This window comes from Lissotriton helveticus, chromosome 10, assembly GCF_964261635.1.
Source record: "Lissotriton helveticus chromosome 10, aLisHel1.1, whole genome shotgun sequence".
In the NCBI taxonomy this organism is placed as follows: domain Eukaryota; kingdom Metazoa; phylum Chordata; class Amphibia; order Caudata; family Salamandridae; genus Lissotriton; species Lissotriton helveticus.
In genome coordinates, this window is record NC_136071.1 from 714,141,925 (window position 1) to 714,167,007 (window position 25,083).

General features: G+C 46.7%; 1 protein-coding gene across 2 annotated transcripts in view; it reads right to left on the minus strand.

Moving 5' to 3' along the window:
* LMBR1 (limb development membrane protein 1) overlaps nt 1-25,083 on the minus strand; it is an 824,544-nt gene that overhangs the window by 89,147 nt on the left and 710,314 nt on the right. Inside the window, exons 13-15 of one of the 2 annotated variants that reach the window (XM_078663260.1) lie at nt 8,120-8,193; nt 7,812-7,902; nt 6,403-6,469 (exon numbers count right to left, since the gene is read on the minus strand). In XM_078663260.1, coding sequence (XP_078519386.1) covers nt 6,403-6,469; nt 7,812-7,902; nt 8,120-8,193 — 232 coding nt within the window. The remainder of the gene's footprint in view (nt 1-6,402; nt 6,470-7,811; nt 7,903-8,119; nt 8,194-25,083) is intronic. The other variant, XM_078663261.1, reaches the window with a different exon arrangement.

The window sequence follows — 25,083 nt, forward strand, 5'->3', positions numbered from 1 at the left end:
CAAGGAGGAGATGACTTGTATGATTCCATTAGATTGATTGAAATGGACAGCACCAATAATGAAATATTGTCACAAGGAGATGACTTGAATGATTCCACTACATTGATTGAAATTGAGAGCACCAATAATGAAATATTGTCACAAGGAGGAGGTGGCTTGTATGATTCCATTAGATTGATTGAAATGGACAGCACCAATAATGAAATATTGTCACAAGGAGGAGATGACTTGAATGATTTTTTTGATCAATCTGTTGATGGCGAATTTATCGAATGTTTGGAGACCATAGAGTTACAAGAATCATCATTGCAGACTTTTCATGAGGAAATTGCTGATGAGGACATGTTACTAGTTCTTTCAAATTTAGAAAATTCTGAAGAATAAATTTATATTTAGAAATCAAAAATTGTTTGAGACATTATTCATTTTTATTTTTAATTTATGAGGTTGTAGCGAAGTGATTGTAGTATAAAATGAGACTTATAGTATAGAGTGCAACATTTTTATGTTACATGGTAAGTTTACTCATATTTACTTCCCTTCTGCCACTATATTATCTCCAATGTGTATTTGACATCTCTTCTTCATCTCCGGCCTCCTTTCTCTCACTGTGTGTCTCCGATGCATCTTATCGCTGCTATTTTGTGTAATTACAGAAGAGAGTAAAATAAAATAGTTCGGAACGTGAAAAGGGGGCAAAGTAGAGTACCCCTCACCCCCTAGGCCTTTTTAGGCGGTCCCAAAAGGATCAGTTTCTGCTTTCCTGAGAGATTATGGTATGAGTTCCATATACCACAATAATTTGCATTACAACATGCAAGATATCTATCTCCTATTACCAACTTTTGGAGATATTCGCGCTAAGCGCGATTATCTCCAAAAGCTAACACCTGCCCTGAGCAGTTCTTAGCCATGTTATCCAATGGGAGGTGGATAACATGGCTAAGAGCATTAGCTCGGTAATGCATGAATATCGCTGACTTTTTAGCGATATTCATGCATTGCGGCCGTTTATTATCGCATTTGCGATAAACCTTGATAATAGCAAGGTTTATCTTCGATAATTTCTGACGATGCTTAGCGGTAAAAAATTCGTTGGTAAGCATCGTTAGCGATAAATATCGCTTAACTTTGGTAATATGCACCAACGTCTGTTAACGTTCGATTCGAAGGAAATGAGGAAGTGTTGAAAAACATTGTCTGCGCCATCTTGCCTTTTTTGAAATGCCACACTTTTGTCGTGCACGGCAGCCATTTTAGATGCCTTGACCAGACCCACTCTCTGCACGCTGTCGATTCGTAGCATGGCTCCCCACCCTCGCAAGCATCTTCCCCAGGCACTGGTCACCCCCGCTCTCGGTCTTATGCATCGGCAATAAACCTCCCCCCATCTGCGCTGCTCTTCCCTGAAAATCACACTCTGTGCCCGCCCGACACCTCCCTTTCGCCCTATTCACTACCGCACCCTCTGACACTCCTCTTCCTCTGTGTCCGATTGTCCAGGCTATCACCTAGCCCTGCAGATGTAGTTTATGGCCCCAGCTGTAAAGAATCACCCCTCTTCAAAGGAGTTATAGTAGATCAAGGCCCACACCCGATGAGATCCGTCACACCACACGTGTTCCTACTATCTGAAAACCATCCTGTATTGTGATTGGGGAGGGGACCGAGCCTGAAGCGGAAGATTCCAGGAATGACTCTTTGTACATCAAAGTTTTTACAATTATGTGTCACATTAAAAATATATAGCACTCCAACAAAGTAGTAGGAATATAAAACTTTAATAACATATAAATATATACAACAAAACAAAAACAGTAAAAACATTTAAACAACGAAGAGACCGTGGCAATTTCTTTTGAATTCCTGATGAGGACATGTTACTAGTTCTTTCAAATTATGAAAATTCAGAAGATGTTGCCTGGGGGTGGGTCGTCAGTAGCAGTCTGTTGTGCGAATAGTTCCAAGGCAGCAGAACGCGCTGAAATCTAGATGGCACGAAAGTGATGTCTAGTAAGTTGCCGCCCAGCAAATAACGGCGTGGGGCGCCGCGGGGGTGAGTGAGTCCAGTAGGCACCACAGCTATTCTTACCGGCATTGCAGAATTACTGCTGGGGACAATGCCTGTGCTGTAGCAGGGTCACAGCAGAAACAAAAAGGATTCTGTTGAAGATGTTGTTGGTTTTCAATTTGAAAACAGTTCTGGTGTCAACTGCTATGCTAATGTAGTGGTTAATGTTTTGTTTTCTCTAGAAAATGTAAAAGAGGGGGAGGCAGTCCAAAGTTCCGTTAAAAGGGCAAAGGAAAGGATCGGTGGTTTGAACTATCAGTCAAAAAGGGGAGGGGGTGCAACAATTTTTCCTACCGGGTCACACTGTGCTTTCACCGGAACTGAGGTCTGCAGGATTCTAGTAATTCAAAGTGAGGCTGGCGCCAGCATGGGAGCGCCGACGTCCCGCGGATACAGTTTCGTCACTCCACGGGCGATCATGGCAGTCATTCCCCATCGGGGGTCGGAGACTCCCGCGGCTCCTCTAGAATCTTCAAGGTCGTGGAGGACTACGGTGGTGGAGTCAACCAGTGACCGGGCCATTTCTTTATGCTGGGCCCGCTCTTGCCAGGTCGACCGCCATTTTGAGAGTTCGGTAGCTACTGGCGATCGCGGGGTCAAATGAGCGGACGGGCTCCACCCTGCCGGGCGAGACGTTGCAGCATGGCCACAGTGGAAGAACCCTTTTCCGGGCGCCTGGAGCGCTGAGGGTGCAGCTGGGAAGCCTCCACCTGGGGAGGCGGGAGAGGCCTGTTCGCACCGTCTCTCCCTCCCAGTGCACCCCACGGCGTCTCGCTTGAGATTTGTTATGGCCGGACCAGGCGATGAGGACGAGGGGGGGGGTCGGAGGCATGTGCAAGACATCCCCCCCCAGTGTTGTCGCAGCCATTATTCAAGAAAGAAGAAGTGTCCCGTCCGTCTTCGGGCCGGGCTTCTGGTAGATGTCGGCCGGACGCCCCTGGCTCTGGCCCCATGAACGGGTTTCTTGGTTTATCGGCTGCAGCCGGATCCAGTCGGCCTCGGCCCCCCGACCGTTGGTGGCCGGACCGGAAGAGCATGTGGCGGGACTACCTGAAACTGTCAAGGGCCACCGCGGCCGGACTGGGAGAGAGAGGGGAGGGTCGAGGAGATATTCCCCCCCCTGCAACTCTTCAGCGTTGTAAAGGCAATCCCCTGGCCGGGTCCCGCTGGCCTCGGCCTCTCCTCCGGCTACACCCTACGTTAGGATCTCCTGGCCGAGGCGTGGCAGCAGGACCCGCCTTATATGGGCTGCTCCCGGCTGGGCGTAGCCGCAACCCTGCCCCACCTTGGAAGTTTCCAGAGTGGGGGCGGATGTTCTACTGACTTGCATTTTCCCTAGTCTATCGATTTTTTTGGCGTGGCAGGCGGTGGGACAGCGAGGGGTGATTTGGTTTCTCTTACTGTTTTTCTGGTCTCTCACCACTGGCATATTTTAACGTTTTCTTGTTTCTAGGACATTAATAGGTTTTATCATTACGTTATGTTATCGTTTCTTTGTTCGTTGTTTAATAAAATTTCATGTTCATCAGTGGCCTACTGATTTTCGTTTTCCTATTCTTTTCTTTCCAGGTTGTTTCATGCTAAAGTTTCTGTTAACAGGATACAGTGATCACTTCGTTATTATTGCATATGTCCTTTTCACTAGGGGTGCTCTCTGGTCGGGCCAGATGACGTATCTCTAGTAAATGGTCCGGGTGAAACAGGGGCATCAATCAGTGGGGAGTAGATAGGCATGACAGATTACAACGGGGGAGAATGTAAATGTAAATGTATTTCGATTTATATAGCGCACTAATCACCCAGGGGTCTCAAGGCGCTTGCTTAGGGAACCCGTCCTGGTATTCCCCTGTGAGATACCCCGGCAGGGTATTCACAAGGTGAAAGCCAGGCATCCTGCCGCGAGGGGCCGTCGTGGAGATTAAGCAAGCTATTGCCCAGAGTCGCAGAGTGTGACCCCGTGAGTCGAGTAGGCACCGGAGCGAGAATTGTTGAGTCCGTGGAATTTTTGAGCCCGAGACCCGCCGAGGCGGGGAATCGAACCCTGGTCCACGGCTGATCTCAGCTTCCGGGTCTGCCGCCTCTAACCACTGAGCCACGCTTCTCCACCACACCACCGAAAGGTCCGCATTACGTACCCTTTCACTATTTGCAAAGATTTTCCTACGTATATTTGCAAACAGGGAATACCTCCAAAAAGAACCAATTCCCAAACAGTCAATGTTTGGGGAAACAATCAATCAATGAGGAACGAAATAGGCACGACGTGTTAAAGGTTTGCGTTACCTACCCTTCACTATCTGCAAAGGGAGAGAGAATATTCCTATTCTTCCTCGTTTGCAGGCAGAGAAGATTCTTAAGAGAATCAACTTCGAACAATTCAATGCTCGATTCAAACAATCAACAAGGGGTACTGTGAACACAAATGAACGCCGCTTATGTACATACACATTGGTATTATCAACAGGTTGTTCCTAATGTTTCTATTTTAGGGAGGTCAAAAAGAGATCCCATTAGTGGCCTACTGATTTTGCTCGATTCCTTTTGTTTTTTTACACGATTTTTCGCTATCTGCAAAGACTAAACAGAGTATTGCGACTCTGTGCTTGTTTGTAAATAGAGAATGAACCAAAGAGAACAATCAATCAAATGGAGAGAGAAGCAGGCACGACGGATTACAACAGGGGCAACGGGGGCAAAGGCCTGCGTTAACTACCCTTCACTATCTGCAAAGAGAGAGTACTCCTAATAGAAATGAGGGGTGGGGGGCAGCATTCAAAGCAGATCAGTATGCATAAACACGAAAATGTTTTTACTTACCACGTACTTGACATTCGACAGCTTATGATATTTGCTATTAAAAAACCATTGAAATTCACTGAAAAAACCATAGGTTATAGACCATATATAGTTAGGAATTAGCATTTAAAAAACATTATTTTACTCACACAAAACCATTGAAATTCCATATATAGTTAGTTGCACTAACTATATATCGCGCACCCGCAATCCACTGCTGATCATGTCACATATTACATCATTCATGACATGGTCAGTGACATCACTGATGACATCACTGATGACATCTCAAATGACATCACTGATGACATCACTGATGACATCTCATTTGACATCATTCTTGTGCTAATACGATAAACCTCTTCAGACTCTAATATAACCTTAGATACACTCAGTGTATACAGACACTCACACACTGCCACTCATCCATGGAGTTACTCACACACCCAGTCAGTCATGCAAAGAAACAATCTCACCTCCATTTCTTCAACTATACAGTTAAACACACCTTACTTATTGAAACATATACTAACACATATTTACTCTCTTATACAATCCCTGATACAAGTTCACAATGATCGATACAACCACTCACTCATTCAGTGGCTCTCATGCACAGTTATTTATATATGCCAACTCTCACATGTACTGTGTTTAACATATGTACTTACTATGACATGTAGCATTGAGATATCCATTCACTCATCAATACACTCATGCACACAGTCAACTGCCCATGTAGCTGTTTCCACATGCAGTCTTGAACTCATACACCTAGTGAATAAACTGCTCACACATCTATGCATAGAGTCACACACCTTCCAGCCACCCCCACACAAACTCAATCTCCCATAGAAATACTTGGGCAACCAATTAATAACACATATAGCCTCTCGTATAGCTAATGATCAACACATGCAGCAGTTTACATCACAACAGACATAATGATGCACAAATTAAGACAGTTTAGTCACTAACCCATGCATTCAGTGAGACACATTTAATCACTCACTCATACAGTCAGTCACGCACCTACTAAATCCTTCATCCATACACTTATACATCCACTCATTCTTCAATATGTAAGACATATTTTAACTTTACAGAAACATACAGTCACTGGATGTTGTCATCAGTGATGTCATCAGTGATGTCATTTGAGATGTCATCAGTGATGTCATCAGTGATGTCACTGACCATGTCATGAATGATGTAATATGTGACATGATCAGCAGTGGATTGCGGGTGCGCGATATATAGTTAGTGCAACTAACTATATATGGAATTTCAATGGTTTTGTGTGAGTAAAATAAGGTTTTTTAAATGCTAATTCCTAACTATATATGGTCTATAACCTATGGTTTTTTCAGTGAATATATATATATATATACATATATATATATATATATATATACATATATATATATATATATATATATATATATATATATATATACATATATATATACACACACACAATTTTTTTCCAGCTAAAAATTAAGTTTCAACAATTAATTCTTAATTCACAAACCTACCTAGCGTTCTGGACATCACAGGAAGAGCAGAACTGAGAACTAGAATTGATACACAATTCCCAATGATCTACGAAAACATAAGGGAGAAAATCAATACAAGACAACCTTGACTGGCTAGTAATATGTGACTGTTTAGGAGAACAGCTGAAACTTGATGAAACATAGTGCTTAAATGATTCCGTACCGAGTCGAACATACTTAAAATCATTTTTATTTTGCAAAACATGTCAAGTTTACAAGAGACATGTGTGCGTTCACCCTAAAGAAATAGAAAATAACATATGGACCCTAAATAAATTACTACATTTAATCTATTCTACCTTCCTATTTATTCGACACATACACAACAGTTCAGTTTTCCCCTTATATGCTGCAATTTAATCAACCCAAATTAAAAACAGGAAACCTTTGTTTGGTGAACTTATGAAAATCATTACTGCTACAATGTGTCATGTTTCTTTCATTCAATCTATTATATTGTTTCTTGTAACAATTGACACCGTTAACTGCACAGTAAAAGTTGTATAATAATACTGTAATAACACACGTTGTTGCTGTGTTGTCACGAAAGACAGAATTTTACAAATTACCGTGGCTGATCGATTTCACAATTTGCTTAGCTTTGTTAATACATAAAAGACGTTTAAAAAATTGGATATTTGGATTATCGCATGATTTAGTTCATTATTAATCACCACCAGCGAGAAAGCTTAGGAGATCGTTGTTTTCAAACCTCCCATGAAAAAATATAGTTTTTGTCGTGCTTGGAATTGCCTTAGACTTCGATTTTAGGAAACTCTATCAATATAAATGTATACAAATAATCTAGGGCGTTGTTTAAATGACTGCTTGGAACTGTCCTTTTCACACAACCAAGTCTGCTTATTAAGCTTGACGAATATTTATGTAAATGCTAACAACACACTTGTGCCGCAATATTAATTTGCAACATTCAGGTCCAGAGTAAAATTGTATTTAGTCAAATTACCTTCGCGTTTAAAATGAGCCTCGAAAAGTGAAGCCTTACTTTAATTATTTAAATTTGAAATAGTAGAGACCTAGTTATTTAACTTTCATACAGGCTCCTTTCAGTAAGGTCAGAACCCTCATTTACGATTCTTTTCTCCAAAAATGCCTTTCCAGGGGTTTTTCTAAAACTAGTTAACAGACCTTTCCACTGTAAGGCTGTTACAAGTGAGTGGATACCGTCCAAACCAAACACAGCGCATCCTCCCCCCTACCACTAATTTAGCGTCTTCAAAAAACTTCTCAGCGTGTGTTGACACGGCTTATAAACAAATACTGATCACAGCAAATGACCCGCTCACAACAATCGCGACATGTAACGGTAACGTGTGTCTTGGGTGGCAAAATCTGAGGAGTGCATCAGCACTTCAGCTTTACCTCACCTTTGTCATTGTCGTGTCGTCCTTCCTGGGAGTGAAACATCCAAAGAAGCTGAGGCTGTAGAAGCCGACGACAGAGGAGACCATCAGATAGCTGTGAGAATCAAGGAAAAGAGCCCCGCGAGGAATGCATTCCGCTCTCAAGCGCTCAACAGCCGCCAAAATGCCTAAAGACACCGAAGGACAAACAAAAACACCTCGAGTGCCCGAGCAGGAACGACCTGCCTCCGCATCTTGGTGAATGACCAGTGTCCCAGAAAGCCAACAGAATACTTGTTAACAGACAGAATTCTTTCCAACATAAAGGATACAAAATCAGAATGATTTCGAGGGCTGCCCCGACAAAACCAAACGTGAAAAGCGAGGCGTCCCCTATGTCGGTCCCCTAAGAAAAAAAAAAGTTAAGAATTAAAGTAAAGAAAGGCACAACCTGCGTGACATCTGAATAACAATCGCAAGTACACTCGTTAGAACTAAAAGCAAACATACATTATTCACATTTTTTTTAAATTTATGAACACAGTGTGAACAAATAATATCACAAAGGCACGGTCAGGAAAATGTAGTCAGTCCTAAAACGTTTGTTCAAGTTGTTCCAAACACGCAGTCTAATGGTAAATTGCTGACATTGAAAAAAGTACAGATTGATATTCTGCACTTGACCACTATTCAGGACAATTACAATGGTTAGGCACTCATTTAAAAAAAACATTGTTAAATCTGATTCGTGGTAATTCAGCACAAGACCATAACATTTAATGCACAATTTCAATAATTGAAAGTCTGCAGTGGCTGTATTTTGAAGATAATTCCCTATTTTTGTTCACATTCTTCATTAAAAAAAGGAATAGCCACAGTAGCCAACGCGTTTTGTCCTGTTGGACTTCTTCAGGGCTCTATTCGTAAATACATTCCTATCGAAGATTGATGCCATATGTAGCAGATAACCTTTTGTAAGTAGACTTATCCTTTTAGTTAATCTCTGGGGTTCGAGTGCTTCAGATCATGTATCGAGTGGCGATGTGTGTGGTAGCATATTGCCTCAACATCTTTCTGCAAATTTATTTTACCACAATCAGGGACTGCGTCAGTTCATCTTCCTGTACTTCTACATCATATGTAATGCATACAGACTCAATATGTCACTCATCGTCAATAACCACAACTAATCTCTGTAACCTATCCATCACCTATTCCATCTTGTTCCTACGTAGGACTTTTCTGGTCGAAATTCTATGTTTACAAATAAATGCCAGTACTGTACATATATTCAACTGCGCCTATTATTTTCTTTACTCTACCGCCATCTTTTACCACCTAGCTGAAAGTATATGCTCATTTTTTACTGCACATGGATCCAAAGGTAAGAGACAGCTATTCCATCACCTCCTCCTTGTTCATTACTCATTGGGGTATGTATGTTTAAGTAGAAACTCTCCAGTTAGCCCTACATGGATTCAGGATTTGACATTGGGACAGAAAAGGCGGAACGTGGCAGGGAAGAATAAAATAAAAAAATTAAAATAAAACTTGTAATGGAAGAGGAAAGAGACCGAAATAGTAAAACAATGAAAAATAGGGCAAGTCAAAATCAGAAAATGGAAAAGAGTTCCTTAACATGCTTATCTAGGCTAAAAGTGAGGTGTCTCAACCCCCAAACAAAAAATTCTAGCTGGATACAGACAAGTGTCCTAAGAACATCCAAAGTAGGTAACATTCACTTTATTCAGTCCCATTATAATATTTGTGGAGTAGGGAGTGCTGGTTGATATCAAATAAGGTTACCATATCAGATCAGCATTATGGATTGAGCGAGATGTCTTTTAGTCAGCAGGTTAAAATCACCCTGATTTAGAGGGTGCATGTAAAATATCGAAAAAAGAGCGTCCTAATAAAGAGAAACTCGAGAAGTAAGGACTCTAAAGGCTTGAAAGTTTTAGCCTGAAGAATATGAGACGCTAGAAAGACTGTTTTGCACATACAAATTCAAACCGTTAACAGCCTAAAACTAAACCAGTAGACTGCATAGAAGGCATCAGGACTTGAGTCTGGAGATAGAAACCTGAGGGTTCAACTGGAAGCAGGCCAACCCTACACAGGTTTTCCAGGCAGTGTCACAGGGGTTGTAAGAGCCCCTTCCAATCCTCTACCTGCACAACTGCCCTGCTCTGAATGTGGAGAGTAGCTTCAGCACACTTAAGGCAGGGATGTAGTTCATGCTTCTTTTAAACCCTCTTTGGACAAAAAAGCATTGGCAAAGCCAATAGGTTTTGCTTATGTGAGAGCTACTGGCATTGTCAATTTTTTTTGTAGTCACTTTATACAGCAGTGCGGCTAAAACTAAAAACAAAGCACTGATGTGGCCAGCGCAGGCTGCATCATAGCTTTTTCTGTTTATTTTACTTTCAGCGACCTTGCTGTTCAACATGGCTATAAAAAACATTGACAAAGCCAATAGCTCTAACGGTGGTGTTGCAAATGCTTTTTTTTTTTTAACATTGTGTTCTGCGGTCACAAAACATGATCTGCAGGTGTAGAGACACACCCTCCGTTCGAAACAATGCCTTTTTTGCTTAAATCGGTTTATTAAACGAGCTTCTGCTATGTACCTCCTCCATACAAAAACAGTAACAAAACAAAAGAAACAAATAGCTGCGGATCACCACAGAAAACCAAAACATTTAAACTAGAGAGCTCGGGTGCTCTCATGAAAGTTCTGTACTACCTTTGTACTCATTGGGGAGGCCGTGTCATGAAACACCACACTACAGCACTCTGGAACCACCTCCCTCTCCGCATCTGCCACCTCTATGATAATCTAATCTGTCACAAAGCTATTAAACTGGCTATATAAACACTAAAAGCTACTGTTCCAAGGCTAAGGGCCGTGTAGCCACCAGCTAATGAACACAAGCATGTTCAACACTTGTGGTAGAAGGGCTTTGAAAAAATGAAGAAAAAAATACAAAATGTGCAATCTAGATAATATACCAAATACAAAATGTATTAACTGTATATGGTGTAAATGTCTTGCAGTTCAACTGCTCATGATCATTGCAAGGGAGAAAAGTGCTTGGACTGCATAAGGTGGTTATAAGTGCTGTTGCAACAAATGATGAACTGAATGTTGAAAGAATCAAACATGCACCCTTGTCAAAATAATCCTGGTAAAAATCAATCGTTCTTTTGCTCACTACGCCATCCCAGTTTGGATCCAGTCATATGCAAATCAGTGTTGACCCTACTCTCTTCATGAGAACAATCCAGCCCGAACTGCCAAGACGAGTCCTCCATGGACCAGAAACAAGCATCCTGGAACCAGTTTTGGAGTAACACCCCTCAACAGCCAGGCTAACCTGAATCCAGTGGCACAGTGAGCAAGGGACCCACGTCTGGGCATCCCCATCCCACTTAGAGTGAAAAGTGCTGCAGCAACAAATGATGAACAGAATGCTGAATTAATCGAACATTCAGCCTTATGCAAACCAGTCTTGACCCTGCTCCTCATGAGGAAAAGTACAGCTTGAACTACAAAGCCAGGTCCTTCCTGGACCAGAAAGACAATGAATTTAGGCCCAGATCTATGTACTCTGGGGCCCCTACGGACCCCTGCCCACCACACATCTTCCACAGGGCTGCCACTTCCATTGCGCCCGAACTAGGACGCACCATCAATGCCTCACTCACATCCGGCATGTGCCCAAAAGACTGGAAACGGGCGGATGCAAAACCCCTCCTGAAGAAACCTTCAGCTGACCCAACGGACCTGAAAAACTACCGGCCCATCTCGCTCCTCCCATTTGGGGCCAAAGTCAACGAGAGACTTGTAAACGCCCAACTGACCACCTTCATAGAAGAGAACTCCATCCTGGACGCCACCCAGTCAGGATTCCGCAGCATCCACAGCACCGAGACCGCCCTCCCCGCCGGTACCGACGACATCCTCATGCTACTCGACCAAGGACACACCGCAGCCCACATCCTGCTAGACCTCTCCGCAGCTTTTGACAGTTTCACATCGCACATTCGCAGCCAGAATGCACGACGCGGGAATTCAAGGAGCCGCCCTCAACTGGATCCAATCCTTCTTCTCCAACAGAACCCAGAGGATCCGCCTCCCTCCTTTCCTCTCCAAACCCAAGGAAATCATCTGCGGAGTACCCCAGGGATCTTCATTCAGCCCCACAGTCTTCAACATCTACATGGCCCCCCTCGCTGTCATCGTCAGACAGCACAGGCTCAACATAGTATCCTATGCTGACAACACCCAGCTCATCCTCTCGCTCACAAAGAATCCCAAGGACACCAGACTATGCTTCCAGGCTGTATTGAACCTCAAGAGCATCATGAATAACAACAATTAAGAAATACAAGCAATTACATGGACTCACTAATATTTTGAACCTGATGTGCATAAAAAACAAAGTTTTTATGTATATTGCCTCTCATATCCTTGTTCTAAACTTTGTAATGTGTGGTCATAGAGCAGCTGGCCATTGAGGCGGGCAATATTTAAGTACCTTTTTGTGACTTGTCTTGCGGTGCGGTCACCTGCAACCCAGCTGCTTGTTTCTCATAACACTTCCAGGAAGGCATGAAGAACGTGGCAGCCTGGATGAAGGACAGCTGCCTGAAGCTAAACTCAGAGAAAACCGAAGTCCTCATCCTTGGTCCCTGCACCTCCGCCTGGGACAACACCTGGTGGCCCTCGGCCCTAGGGAGCCCACCCACCCCTACAGACCACGCACGGAACCTCAGCATCATCCTGGACTCCTCCCTCTCCATGAACCGCCAGATCAACTCCGTCGCCTCCATCAGCTTCAACATCCTTCGCATCCTCCGCAAGACTTTCAAGTGGATCTCTTCCGACTGCAGAAGGACCATCACCCACACACTCATCACCAGTAGGCTGGACTACGGAAACGCCCTCTACTCCGGTATCAACAAATCACTCATGCACAGACTCCAGACCATCCAGAATGCCACTGCCAGACTCGTACTAGGAACTCCACATCACAAACACATGACCCAACACCTACGAGACCTCCACTGGCTCCCGGTCGAGAAGAGGGCTCCCTTCAAACTACTCACCCACGCCTACAAATCCCTCAACAACATCGGACCCAAATACCTCAATGAAAGACTATCCTTCCTCGTACCCAAGAGAAACCTCCGCTCCGCCAACCTCGCCCTGGCAGACGTCCCCCGTATCTGCAGGAACAGAACAGACGGGAGAGCCTTCTCTCACATTGCAGCCAAGACCTGTAACGAGCTCCTGTTGAACATCAGACGCCTTCCAACACTGCACACTTTCAGGAAGGACCTCAAGACCTGGTTCTTTGACTGACCCGGAGCTTCTCCCCCCCTCCCCAGCACCTTCAGACCCTCACGGGTAAAAAGTGCGCTTTACAAACCCCCCCCCCCCCCCCCGATTGATTGATTATGTACTGGGGTGAATGTTTGACATTGTTCAACATTGCTCTCCATGCCAATGGAGTAAAGTTAGCCTGGCTGATGAGAGTGAAACCCCGAAAACGGTCCGAGAATACTAGTTTCCAGTCCAGGGAGGACCTGGCCTGGCAGTTCGGGCTGGAGTGTTCCCATGGAGAGCAGGGTCAAGACTGATTTGCACATGACTGGGTACAAACTGGGATGACATGGGGAGCCCAGAACTCTATACTGGGGTGAATGTTTGAAATTGTACAACATACTGTTCATCAATTGTTATTTTTGATTACATTGGTTATAAGACACAGACCTTTTGTCTTATTTCCAGGGTGAAGTAATTTTAGTGGAGCTCTGAGTATTACATGCATGCGGTGTACTGACAAAATGTTCAGGCTCTTGAGTTGAGATTCAAGTAGGGAGTCAATTTATTACTCATTAATTGTTTTACAGTAGGTGTTCTGACTAAACCAGCTATCATCATCTTGCGAAGGCAGCAACTTTTACTAAAAACAGAAGCTCACTTAGTTGTGAGAGAAAAGACTAAGTAAGAGTATCCATGGTTCCAGTTGCAAGCGACTTCAATACCAACACTGGCACCATGGAGACATGCTTTTTATTCATTTTCTGAATTTATGCTGGGTGTGGACATTCACTTTTTCCAGCATCGTTGATTAACATACTGACACCTTTCTAAAACTACATTTCATTATATAATTAACATTAATTCTAACATTAAAAAAGTGAATGGGTCACAGGAGGACGGAACCCAGGCCAAGCCTTTGGTTGGCCTATCCCGAGATTGCTATAGGCGAACCATATTGTTCTTATTTCAAAAACTGCAAATCGTCTACTAAGTCGGGGTTTATGTCACCTTTACAGCCAATAACATACTACCAACTTAGCAAAATCTCAAGTTATATCATTTGATCCTAAAATCTAAAATTCAGAACTCAATCCAGAACTAACATGACAGTGTCTCAGTTCTAAGAAGAGTGGGGCCCGGCAGCCAAGAAAACATAGAAACCCGGAACTCTTCTTACACACTGCAAAGGGATGGGCTTTTCTGTAGCTCAAGATGTGTTTCACTGTAGAATGTTCATAGCAAAGGAGATGACAACAGGGCCAAGTTGGTCTGTAAGCTGCAGTCACTGCATGCCTGTTACAGGAAGAGGCCTGGTTCCCTCACTACCAGGCTGTGTGTAGAGGGTGGGTGCAGGCCGAGGGGTGTTTACAGGATGAGGGACCCAACGTTCCCACTCTCCAGGCAGTTTGCAGGGGTGGTTCCATGGCAGGAGTGATGTACCATATGCAGGTTATTCTAATGGATGTTTAGTCTATGCAACTGTTCGTAAGGATGGCTGTATACTTCTATGCTGGGTAGTTGCAAGGTTGTGAATGTCTGTGCAGGCTGTTTGTAGGGTTGTGTACACCAGTGCAGATTGTTTATAGGGTTGTGTACACCAGTGCAGGCTGTTTATAGGGTTGTGTCCACCAGTGCAGGCAGTTTATAGGGTCGTGTATGTCTATGCAGGTTATTCGTAGGGATGAATGTAAAGCTATATACTTCTCAGTCTGTTCATAGAGCTGTGGATATCTTTGCATGCTTGCACAAAAAGAAAAAAATAGCCCTGCCACAAAAGCACATTGTTCTACATTCTGTCCATCAACTGTGTTTTTTGCAATTTTCACCCCGAGTGGGCTGGGTATGCTCAGACGTGAGTCCCAGGCTCTCCACACCACTAGAGTCAAGCTATCCAGGCTGATGAAGGCTGATAGCCAGAAACCGGTCCTTGGATGCTTGATTCCGGTCTGGGAAAGACATGGCTTGGTAGTTCGGACTGGACTGTTCCCATGAGGCACAGGGTCAGAGCTGATTTGCATATAGCCAGTGTCTAACCCAGGGTGGTGTGGAGTGCAAAAAAAACGATGGATTTAGGCCCAGATCCTTGTACTGGGGTGAATGTATGACATTGTTCTACATTCTGTCCATCAACTGTGTTTTTTGCAATTTTCACCCCGAGTGGGCTGGGTATGCTCAGAAGTGAGTCCCAGGCTCTCCACACCACTGGAGACAAGCTATCCAGGCGGATGAAGGCTGATAGCCAGAAACCGGTCCTTGGATGCTTGATTCCGGTCTGGGAAAGACATGGCTTGGTAGTTCGGACTGGACTGTTCCCATGAGGCACAGGGTCAGAGCTGATTCGCATATAGCCAGTGTCTAACCCAGGGTGGTGTGGAGTGCAAAAAAACGATGGATTTAGGCCCAGATCCTTGTACTGGGGTGAATGTATGACATTGTTCTACATTCTGTCCATCAACTGTGTTTTTTACAAAAGCACAAGCATCAGCAGGACACTCACTTGGAATAGAAGCAGTACTTTGTCCTAGCTCCATGGGGTGGACACACACACAAAGAGGAAGTGAAACTTCCACGCGCTAACCAAAGAGAAGCAAGGGAATGACAGTGTAGGTGAAACCAGCCATAGGTAAGCAACAGGCAGGATCTAATACCTCAGTAAGGTAACAAAATGTCTTGCAAGCAACACAGGACAAGCACATACTGTCTCAGGCGACAACTAAAAGACAGCCTCTGAACATAGCTGTTGGCCCAATCCATGCAGAATACCTACAAGGCGTGCCCTGTAGGTACAAAAAGACATGGGTACTGGGCAGAGGGGATTGTCTGAGACCAATGTGGGTGCCCAGCAACATCAAGACTTACTAATACCTACCTGGTATCTTTTTTGATTCCACGTTTAATTTAATTCATTTGGCACTGAGCAAGATAGACTTATGAAAAGATCATATTTATTAGGAACAAGAAATACTGTACTACGCTTTTTGGATGACTGTAGTTTCAAGAATGTAGTTCTCATGTGGGGTATTGCTGAAGATGCTTTTTATGCCTTAGTAACACATTTTATCAGTAGAAGGGAAGGAGTTTTGAGTTTTCCTTGTAATGTTCAGCTCCCACTAAATCTCTCATGTTTACTTTTCTAGGAGCAATGCAAATTAAACACAGGGTAACGATAAAACTAGCAAACTTACTGTTATCCTCATTATTCTTTAAGACAAATTCTGTAATTAATAGGAAATATTCCATGCTCGGGAATTCTCGAAAGTAATTCAACAGTATGTCATAATTCCTTAATAATATGGGTTGTGAAACCACAACTGTTTGCGTAATATGTCAAATTTCACAATGTGTAGCATGCATGAGCACCTGATGTGGAATGTTGAAACTTACTCAGACAGACAGAAGGCTTAAAATGTGAGCACATAATAGCTATTGTATTCTAATTTCAGTGAAGATCTGAAGCAGGTATATCACACTGACAGTTTTTTAGTTCTCCTGTCTAGTGAAAGGGGGGGGGGGAAACAATGAAATTGGAGGCATTATTGTCGATAACTTTACTTTCCAGAGGCTTCTGGGCATTAACTATAATATTACAATACTGTTATGTTATGTTGTCGATGGCTTCCTTAGGAAGCATTTAGCATGGACAACCATATCGGACTACAGCCATTCTCTGTAGTGACTGCAAAACAGTGGCTAACGGCTGTTGGGCCACTCTGGGAAGAGCTCACTTCCAGTTTGTTAATTCGCCTCAATCAGGTTTCTTTTCTGCAATCAACAATATTCTGCCAAAGCACAATGTCGTCACTCGCAGAGAAATTTGCAGGACTTGTGGGCTTATGTTTTTTTTAAAGAACAAGTTACTTACCTTCGGTAACAATATATCTGTAAGAAACATAGGTTAGTTACAGATTCCTTACTTTAGAATGATCCCCCAGGCGTCAGACTGGATCTAGAAGGTTTTTCCTCAGCAGTACCCCTGCGAGTCGGAAGATGGCGTCGGTCGACTCTGCGTTCGGCATCGTGGTCTTGGGGATGACGTCGTGATCGCTACATAGATGCCGCTCTTGCGTGCTGACGTCAGTTCTGTACACAACTTTCCACGCCAGAAGCGCAGAGCCATGCAAGACACTGACCACTGGTGCACAAAACTAGGGCCCTGAAAGGAAGTCCTTAACTCTAGAAGTTAGTTTGCAGATCGGGGTGGATGGATGGGGCAGTAAGGAATCTATAACTAACCCATGTTTCTTACAGATATATCGTTACCGAAGATTAGTCACTTGTTCATCTGAAAGAAACAGTTAGTTATAGATTCCATACCTTAGAATTGATAACCCAGCAATACATACCCCGGAGGTGGGTCTGCCAACTAAGTTCACACCAGAAAGTTCTGGAGAACTGAATGGCCAAAGAAGCAGTCTCTCTGGACTTGACTGTCCAGGCAGTAGTGTTTGGTGAACGTGTGCAGCGATGCCCACATAGCTGCCGGACAGATGTCATTAAGGGGGACTCCCTGTCCCAAAGCAGTGGTAGCTGCCGCCACCTTGGTGGAATGAGCACACAGTCCCACTGGATGCTCCTTCTTTGCCAAAGAATAGCAAGCTTTGATGCACAAAACAGCCCACCTAGAGATTTTTGTGCACGGCCTGACCTTTCTTAGCGCCCACACCAAAGAACAGGTCATCCATCTGGAATTGTCTGCTGCGAGCCAAGTAAAAGGAAAGCGCACGTTTTGGATCCAGACGATGGAGCCTCTCTTCCTCTTTTGAAGGATGTGGAGGCGGAAAGAAGGTGGGCAAAGTGATGGTTTGGCCAATGTGGAAAGAAGTAACCACCTTGGTAAGAAAGGAAGGTCTAGTTCGAAGGACGACCTTGTCAGGATGGACAGCCAGAAAGGGAGGCTTGGAAGAAAGAGCTTGTAGCTCATTCACCTTGCGTGCAGAGGTGATGGCCACTAGAAAGGCTGTTTTCAAAGTGAGAAGTCTGAGAGGACAGTTATGTAGCGGCTCAAAGGGAGAGCACATGAGGTAGGTAAGAACCAAGTTCAAGTCCCACTGAGGCATTACGAAGGGAACAGGTGGAAAACAAGCATTAAAAATGCAAAGGGTTTGCCTTTTATTAAGTTAAAGCCATTTGGTTTCCTAATGGTATTGTATAGCAAAACAAATGGCTTTAACTTAAAATATGAAACCTATTGCATTTTCAATGCTATAGTCCTCAACATCCTAGTCCAAAAGTATGCAATTCTGGACACAAGCTCCATACCATTTGTACCTACCTCTGAGAAATATTTCTTGTAGTAAATCACGTTATTGTGCTTATTTCTTGATTGCAATAATATTGTGTGACCAGCCAAAACTTCTTTGAAAAGGAAACGACAGCTGATATCTCCCCGCAGCTTAAAAAGACACAGATCCATTTTATTCCACATTCCCAGGCTTAAAGAAACTCCCATGTAATGCTGCAACTTAAACAAAGTGTGCACAAGGTGATAAAGAGGCACATTCCAAGCTGATGAAACACGTAACCTGCGCTTAGTAGTAAATGTGTGGGGGACCTTCCCGAAAAACAAGATCATGCATTATTGTACGCAGCATGCCTTTCATAGAAGGAATTAAGCCAGCATATTTACTGTCCCTGTCACATCCATAAATGTGGAACTAGTAGACGTGTAGTAACAGTTGAGTATTACAATCAACTTGATTCATTTTCGTGAGGTGTCTTACTGTTTAATTGGTTGTTTTGGGACATTTTTATTTATATAATTCCAATTTTTCATATTTTAAAATTTGCTGTTGTCCATAGAAAATTCTAAAATCTAACAATCACAGACTTGTGCTCTGAGCGTCCCTCTTTAACCACATTCAGAAAGCTGTGTGGTGGTGAGGTGAGTGATGGCTTGTGGTGAGTAGCAGCTGTTAGGGAATGATGTGAGTTTTCACTGCATGGCAGTGAGGCGAGGTGGCTGTGTGTAAGTGAGGTGCGTGATGACCGCAATACAAAGTGGGGCGAGCTAGGTTGGGGAAGGCGTGCCAGTGAAATAAGTGATGGATGTGTGCAGGTAAGGTGAGTAAAGACTGGGACGGTGAGGTGAGTGAGGACTGCATGGCAGGGATGCCAGTAGTGTCTCCGAAGGAGTGAGCTTAGATAGCTGTGGGACAGATTTTTGTTGTTTCTGTTTTATATAGCACTAACTTGACATCGGAGCGATTTACATTAACACCAGTTGCAAGACGTACATATTCATGTATTTTAGGCAAATTGAGATTACGTGATTTGCCCAGAATCACAGGATGCTTGCGCTTCCGCCAGACTCGAACCTGGTTTCCCAGAGTCAAAGTCGGCCGCTCTAACCGTTAAGTCATACCCTCAGTATTGTGAGTGGAGGTGTACGGTAACCGGTGGCTACATGGCAGTGAGGACTGTGTGTCAGTGAGGTGAATGGTGATTGCATGGCTGTGAGGTGAATGCTCCGCCGGGAGTAGTGGGGTGAGTGGCGGCTGTGTGTCAGATAAGTGAATGGTGGATGTGTGTCAGTGAGGTGAGTGGTGGTTGCGTGGCATTGAGGTGAGTGCTGCGGGGGCGGTCAGGTGAGTGGTGCCCGCGTAGCAGAGAGGTGAATTATAGCCGTGTGTCAGGTGAGTGGCAGCTGTATGTCAGAAAGGTGAGTGCCGGCTGTGTGACAGTGAGGTGAGTGGCGGTTGCGTGGCTTTGAGGTGAGTGCTGCCGGGGGCGGTCAGGTGAGTGGTGCCCACGTAGCAGCGAGGTGAATGATAGCTGTGTGTCAGGTGAGTGGCGGCTGTGTGACAATGAGGTGAGGGGCGGCTGTGTGACAGTGAGGTGAGGAGCGGCTGTGTGACAGTGAGGTGACTGGCGGTTGTGTGACAGTGAGGTGAGTGCGGCTGTGTGACAGTGAGGTGACTGGCGGCTGTGTGACAGTGAGGTGAGTGGCGGCTGTGTGACAGTGAGGTGAGTGGCGGTTGCGTGGCTTTGAGGTGAGAGCTGCGGGGGGCGGTCAGGTGAGTGGTGCCCGCGTAGCAGCGAAGTGAATGATAGCCGTGTGTCAGGTGATTGGCGGCTGTGTGACAGTGAGGTGCGCGGCGGCTGTGTGACAGTGAGGTGAGGGGCGGCTGTGTGACAGTGAGGGGAGGGGCGGCTGTGTGACAGTGAGGTGAGGGGCGGCTGTGTGACAGTGAGGTGAGCGGCGGCTGTGTGACAGTGAGGTGAGCGGCGGCTGTGTGACAGTGAGGTGAGCGGCGGCTGTGTGACAGCGAGGTGAGTGGCGGCTGTTTGACAGTGAGGTGAGTGGCGGCTGTGTGTCAGATAGGTTTTCCGCATCCACGGGTACAGCTTGCCGTGTGCCAGGGTCAGAGGCAAAGCCTGAGGCCGTGTAGTGGGAGGCCACAAGCTCTGTCTAGCTGTCAGCTTATAGCATCCCTGCTCACTGCCCCCCTCTGATGCACGCTGCCCCCAGAGGCAGTCTATCGCAATGGGCTGTGTCTGCGAGTACTGACAGCCAGGGGGGCTCTGCCGGAAGCACTCCAACTCATCACCACAAGTTCCAGGCCCTCTAGCATGCCCTCCATGGGCAGCGCCCCGGGGACGAGGTGGCCACAGCTCTGTCTAATGATCCAACCCAGAGCCGCCTCTCAGTGCAGGACGGGAGTGAGCAGTCACACCGGAGAGGACAGGTGGGGTACCCATCCCTCCAGGCCCTCCTGAGGCACCCTGCCCAAGCATGATGGGTAAAGAAGCGTCACCGTTGAGATGCCTCGTTCAGTCAGCTCACGGTGGAAGCAGTCAGATGCTTTGAAGCAACAGGTATTCACCCCTCCCTCCCACTGAGTTCATAGGGCATCGCACGCATCCAGGGCCTGCTCAGTTTACTTAAGGCTTGTCACTATTTACCCACCAGTGCAGGCCAGAGCAAAGCCTTATAAACTGGGCTGTTAAGTGAGAGAGTGCATTATTGACCGTAAGGTACTGGGCAACATAAAATTCCTCAGGTGTCTTGATGAAGGTCTGCATCAAGACACCTGAGGAACTTTACGTTGAAGCACATTACGGTGGCGCTCGCAGGGCGTGGGGGGGTGGGGGATAGGGGCGGCGAGAGAGGGTGCAGTGTGCACAGACGCTAAAAGTCAGACGACTTCCCACCAGGACGCTTACAGAGGCCGGTCCGAGAGCCTTTCAGCGCTGTCTTTGCCAAAGCTGAATGTGGGGGGATACCGCGTAAGCAGCCGCATTTTTATTTTACCATTCCACATTCACTTTAAGTGAAAGCGCGATGGGAAAATAAACACGCACCTGCCTTTGCCAAAGCCAAATGTGGGGAAAAAAGTGCATCCCACCTAATGAGGGAGAGAGTGTCAAGCCACTTGTAAAAGATCAAATCCCGGTGGGTGTGGCCAAAACGAGAGAAGGCGGCAACAAAGAAGCCTCCATTACAATCACAAGCCAGCGTTTTGCATTAAAGATGACGCTGGCCAATCAAAAAGATGGGCGGGGCTTCAACTAGGCCTCTGAGAGCTTCGGAATCTGAATTGATGACATCGCAGACTTCAGGAGGCAGGTCAAATGACGTCAACTGTCGCCACTCAATCTCCACGCAGGGGGGTGGAGACTGAACAGGTTTGGGTGGAGGAGACTGTCCCCTGCTGCTGAGACAGAAGATCCTCCCAAAGAGGCAGTCGGATCGGAGGAGTGATGGCCATGTTGAGCAGATCGGGATACCAGAATCTTCGTGCCCAATCTGGAGGCACAAGAATGACTTGGGCCCGGTCGCGCGTGATCTTCTTCAGCACTCTGGGCAGAAGTGGTATAGGCGGAAAGGTGTATAGAAGACCACAACTCCACTCGCGACGAAAAGCGTTGCCTAGCGATTGCTGCCTTGGAAATTCCAATGCGCAGTACTGCTGACATTGTGCATTCTCTTTGGTGGTGAATAGATCTAACCAAGGCTCTCCCCAATTCTGAAAGACACCTTGCACCACCTCCGAGTGAAGGCGCCATTTGTGATCCACTATGCACCTGCCGCTGAGTTCGTCCACCCTTGCATTCAGGGAACCAGCCAAATCCAGAGGCAGAGGGCCTCCTGACATAGGGTCCACAACCCCACCCCGCCTTGTTTGTTGCAGTATCACATGGCAGTGGTGTTGCCCGTGAACACCTACACCACTCTTCCCCGGACAGAGGGAAGAAATGCTTGGAGTGCAAGACGAATCGCCCAAATGTCCAAAAGGTTGATGTGGAGCCCGAACTCCGCCGGAGACCAGAGGTCTTGGATCTCCGCCTCTCCCATGTGGCGCCCGATCCCAGAAGTGATGCATCGGTCACCACTGTGAACTCTGATTGAGGAAGGGAGAGGGATCTGCCATCGACCCAATCCTGGTCCGTAAGCCACCACTGAAATTGGTGTGCAGTGCCCTCCGAGATCTGGACGCAATCGGACAGATGCCCCTGATGTTGTGCCCACTGGAACTTCGGGTCCCACTGCAGAGCCCACACATGCCATCTGGCATGGTCCACTAGCAGGATGCAGGAGGCCATCAGACCCAGCAGCCTGAAAGTCATCCTGACCGAAACCCGGGAAAGAGGCTGAAAGATCGGAATCATAGCCCGAATATCCCATACTCGCTGTTCGGGAGGATAAACCAGAAACTGTGTCATGCCCAGAACCTCTATGATGAAGAGGAGCTTCTGAGAGGGGGTCAGATGTGACTTCGGCATGTTGAAGGAGAACCCCAGCGAATGCAGGCGGTCGGCCGTAGTCTGGAGGTGGGAGATGACAGCTTGGGGAGAGCCCGCCTTTAACAGCCAGTCGTCCAGATAGGGAAAGACTGGAACCCCTGAACTGCACAGATGAGCTGCGACCACCGCCATCACTTTCGTGAACACCCGAGGGGTGCTGGTAAGGCCAAAGGGGAGCACGGTAAACAAAGTGCTTTTGGCCTACATGCGATGGTAATGAGGTGGCATGGATGGAGGGGTAGTCTCGAAGGGGAGGGAGTAGCCCCTTCGGACGATTTGCAAAACCCATCTGTCCGACCTGATGGTGCGCCAGTGGGAGAGGTGATGCCGAATCCTGCCACCCACTGACTTTTGGAGGCCCTGAAAGGTTGGACTAGGAGGGTTTAGAGGCTGCTGCAGAGGGGGCTGCGGTGGAATGGACACAGCGCTGGTTCCCACGTACCCGGCCGCGCAGAGGCTGAATAGCTTGCGCTGGCCTGTGTCTCTGGGTGGTATGTGGCAGGGCACCACTTCTGTAGCCACGAAAGGGGCGAAAGGCAGACTGCACAGGGCGGGTGGTGGAGAGGCCCAAGGACCTGGCCGTAGCCCGAGAGTCCTTAAAGCACTGCAGTGCGTTGTCTGCCTTGTCGCCAAAAAGGCGACGGCCATCAAAGGGCATGTCCATAAGAGTGGATTGGATATCACCTAAAAAAAATAGTCTAGCGCAAACAGGCGTAGCGTCGAAGCGCTACTGATGTGGAAATCGTCCTGCCTAGTGAGTCGGCGGTATCCAGCCCACAGCGGATGGTAAACTTCGCTCTATATCTCCCTTTTGCAACTGCTCGCGAGAGCATGACCCGAGCCTCCGTCGAGCACTGAGGCAGCACTTGCGCAACCGTATCCCACACGGAGTGGATGTAACGGCCCAACAGACATGCGGTTTATCGACCGCAGTCCCAAGCTAGAGGAAGAAAACATCTTCTTCGCAAGATTGTCCAGCTTTTTGGATTCCTGATCAGGTGGAGCGATAGGGAATGCGCCCTTGGAAGTGGAGGCTTGGACCACCAAGCTCTCAGGGGTGGGGTGTTAGGAGAGAAAAGTGGGGTCGCTCGGGGACCGGCAGTGGCGTGGGGCAATCATACTGTCCACAGGAGCTCTTGTGTTGGGCCTGGACCAGGTGCCCAAAAGGATGTCCTTGAGGGCTTCATTAAACGGCAGCAGGGGCTTCGAAGAGCCCGCTGCCGGTTGAAGCACCTCTGTCAGGAGGTTAGTCCTGACTGCCACCGTAGGAAGCTCAAGGTGGAGAGCCTCGGCCGCCCTACGCAACACCACTGCGTATGGCGCAACATGCCATGGTATGGTACCTAGACCACTGGCTTCCCCCAGTTCCTCCCTTTAGTCCTGTTCATAAACCAACTGGTCAGTTAAAAGGTCCCTAGCCCCCTCCCAGTCCTCCTCACCTTCCTCTGGCTGCCAATCTGGTCTAAAAGAGCCAGGTTAGAACAGGGGCACAAACGTAACCATCTGCGCCGGATCCGGTGTCGGTCGACACCGGTCCGACTATGTGTCTAACTCGAGGTCGAGGCTGGAGTCGACGTCAGCTGGGGACATAGCCGACGCCAGTTGCGGACATGGTGGCGGTGGAATCGGCACTGGGGGAGGCGTAACAAGGTCGACGGGCGCCGATCCGGATCCAGGCCTGGCTTCAAGAGGACCCTGCAACACCGAGGCTGAAGCAGCAGTAGGCCCAGGGACCCCAGACAAGTCCGCGCAGCCCGAAGGCCACCGGCAGAGTCGGGCTGCCCAAAGATGACGTGCATCGCTTCGTAAAACTGACGAAGCTGGGATGGCGTAACAAGGTCGACGGGCGCCGATCCGGATCCAGGCCTGGCTTCAAGAGGACCCTGCAACACAGAGGCTGAAGCAGCCGTAGGCCCAGGGACCCCAGCCAAGTCCGCGGAGCCCGAAGGCCACCGGCAGAGTCGGGCTGCCCAAAGATGACGTGCATCGCTTCGTAAAACTGACGAAGCTGGGAAGGGGGGGAACCCGGAGACGGCCCTACTGGCTCCGCATGCAAAGTAGCGGGAGGGGCACCACCCACATCCCTCGTTGCGTTGGCCTACTAACGTGGAGAAGTTGATGAGCGACGATGCTTCTTCGACTTCTTCTTGTGCTTCGACTTACATGACCCAGAGTGCGAAGACTTAGATGAAGAATGGTGTTGGCTCCACGACCGGTACC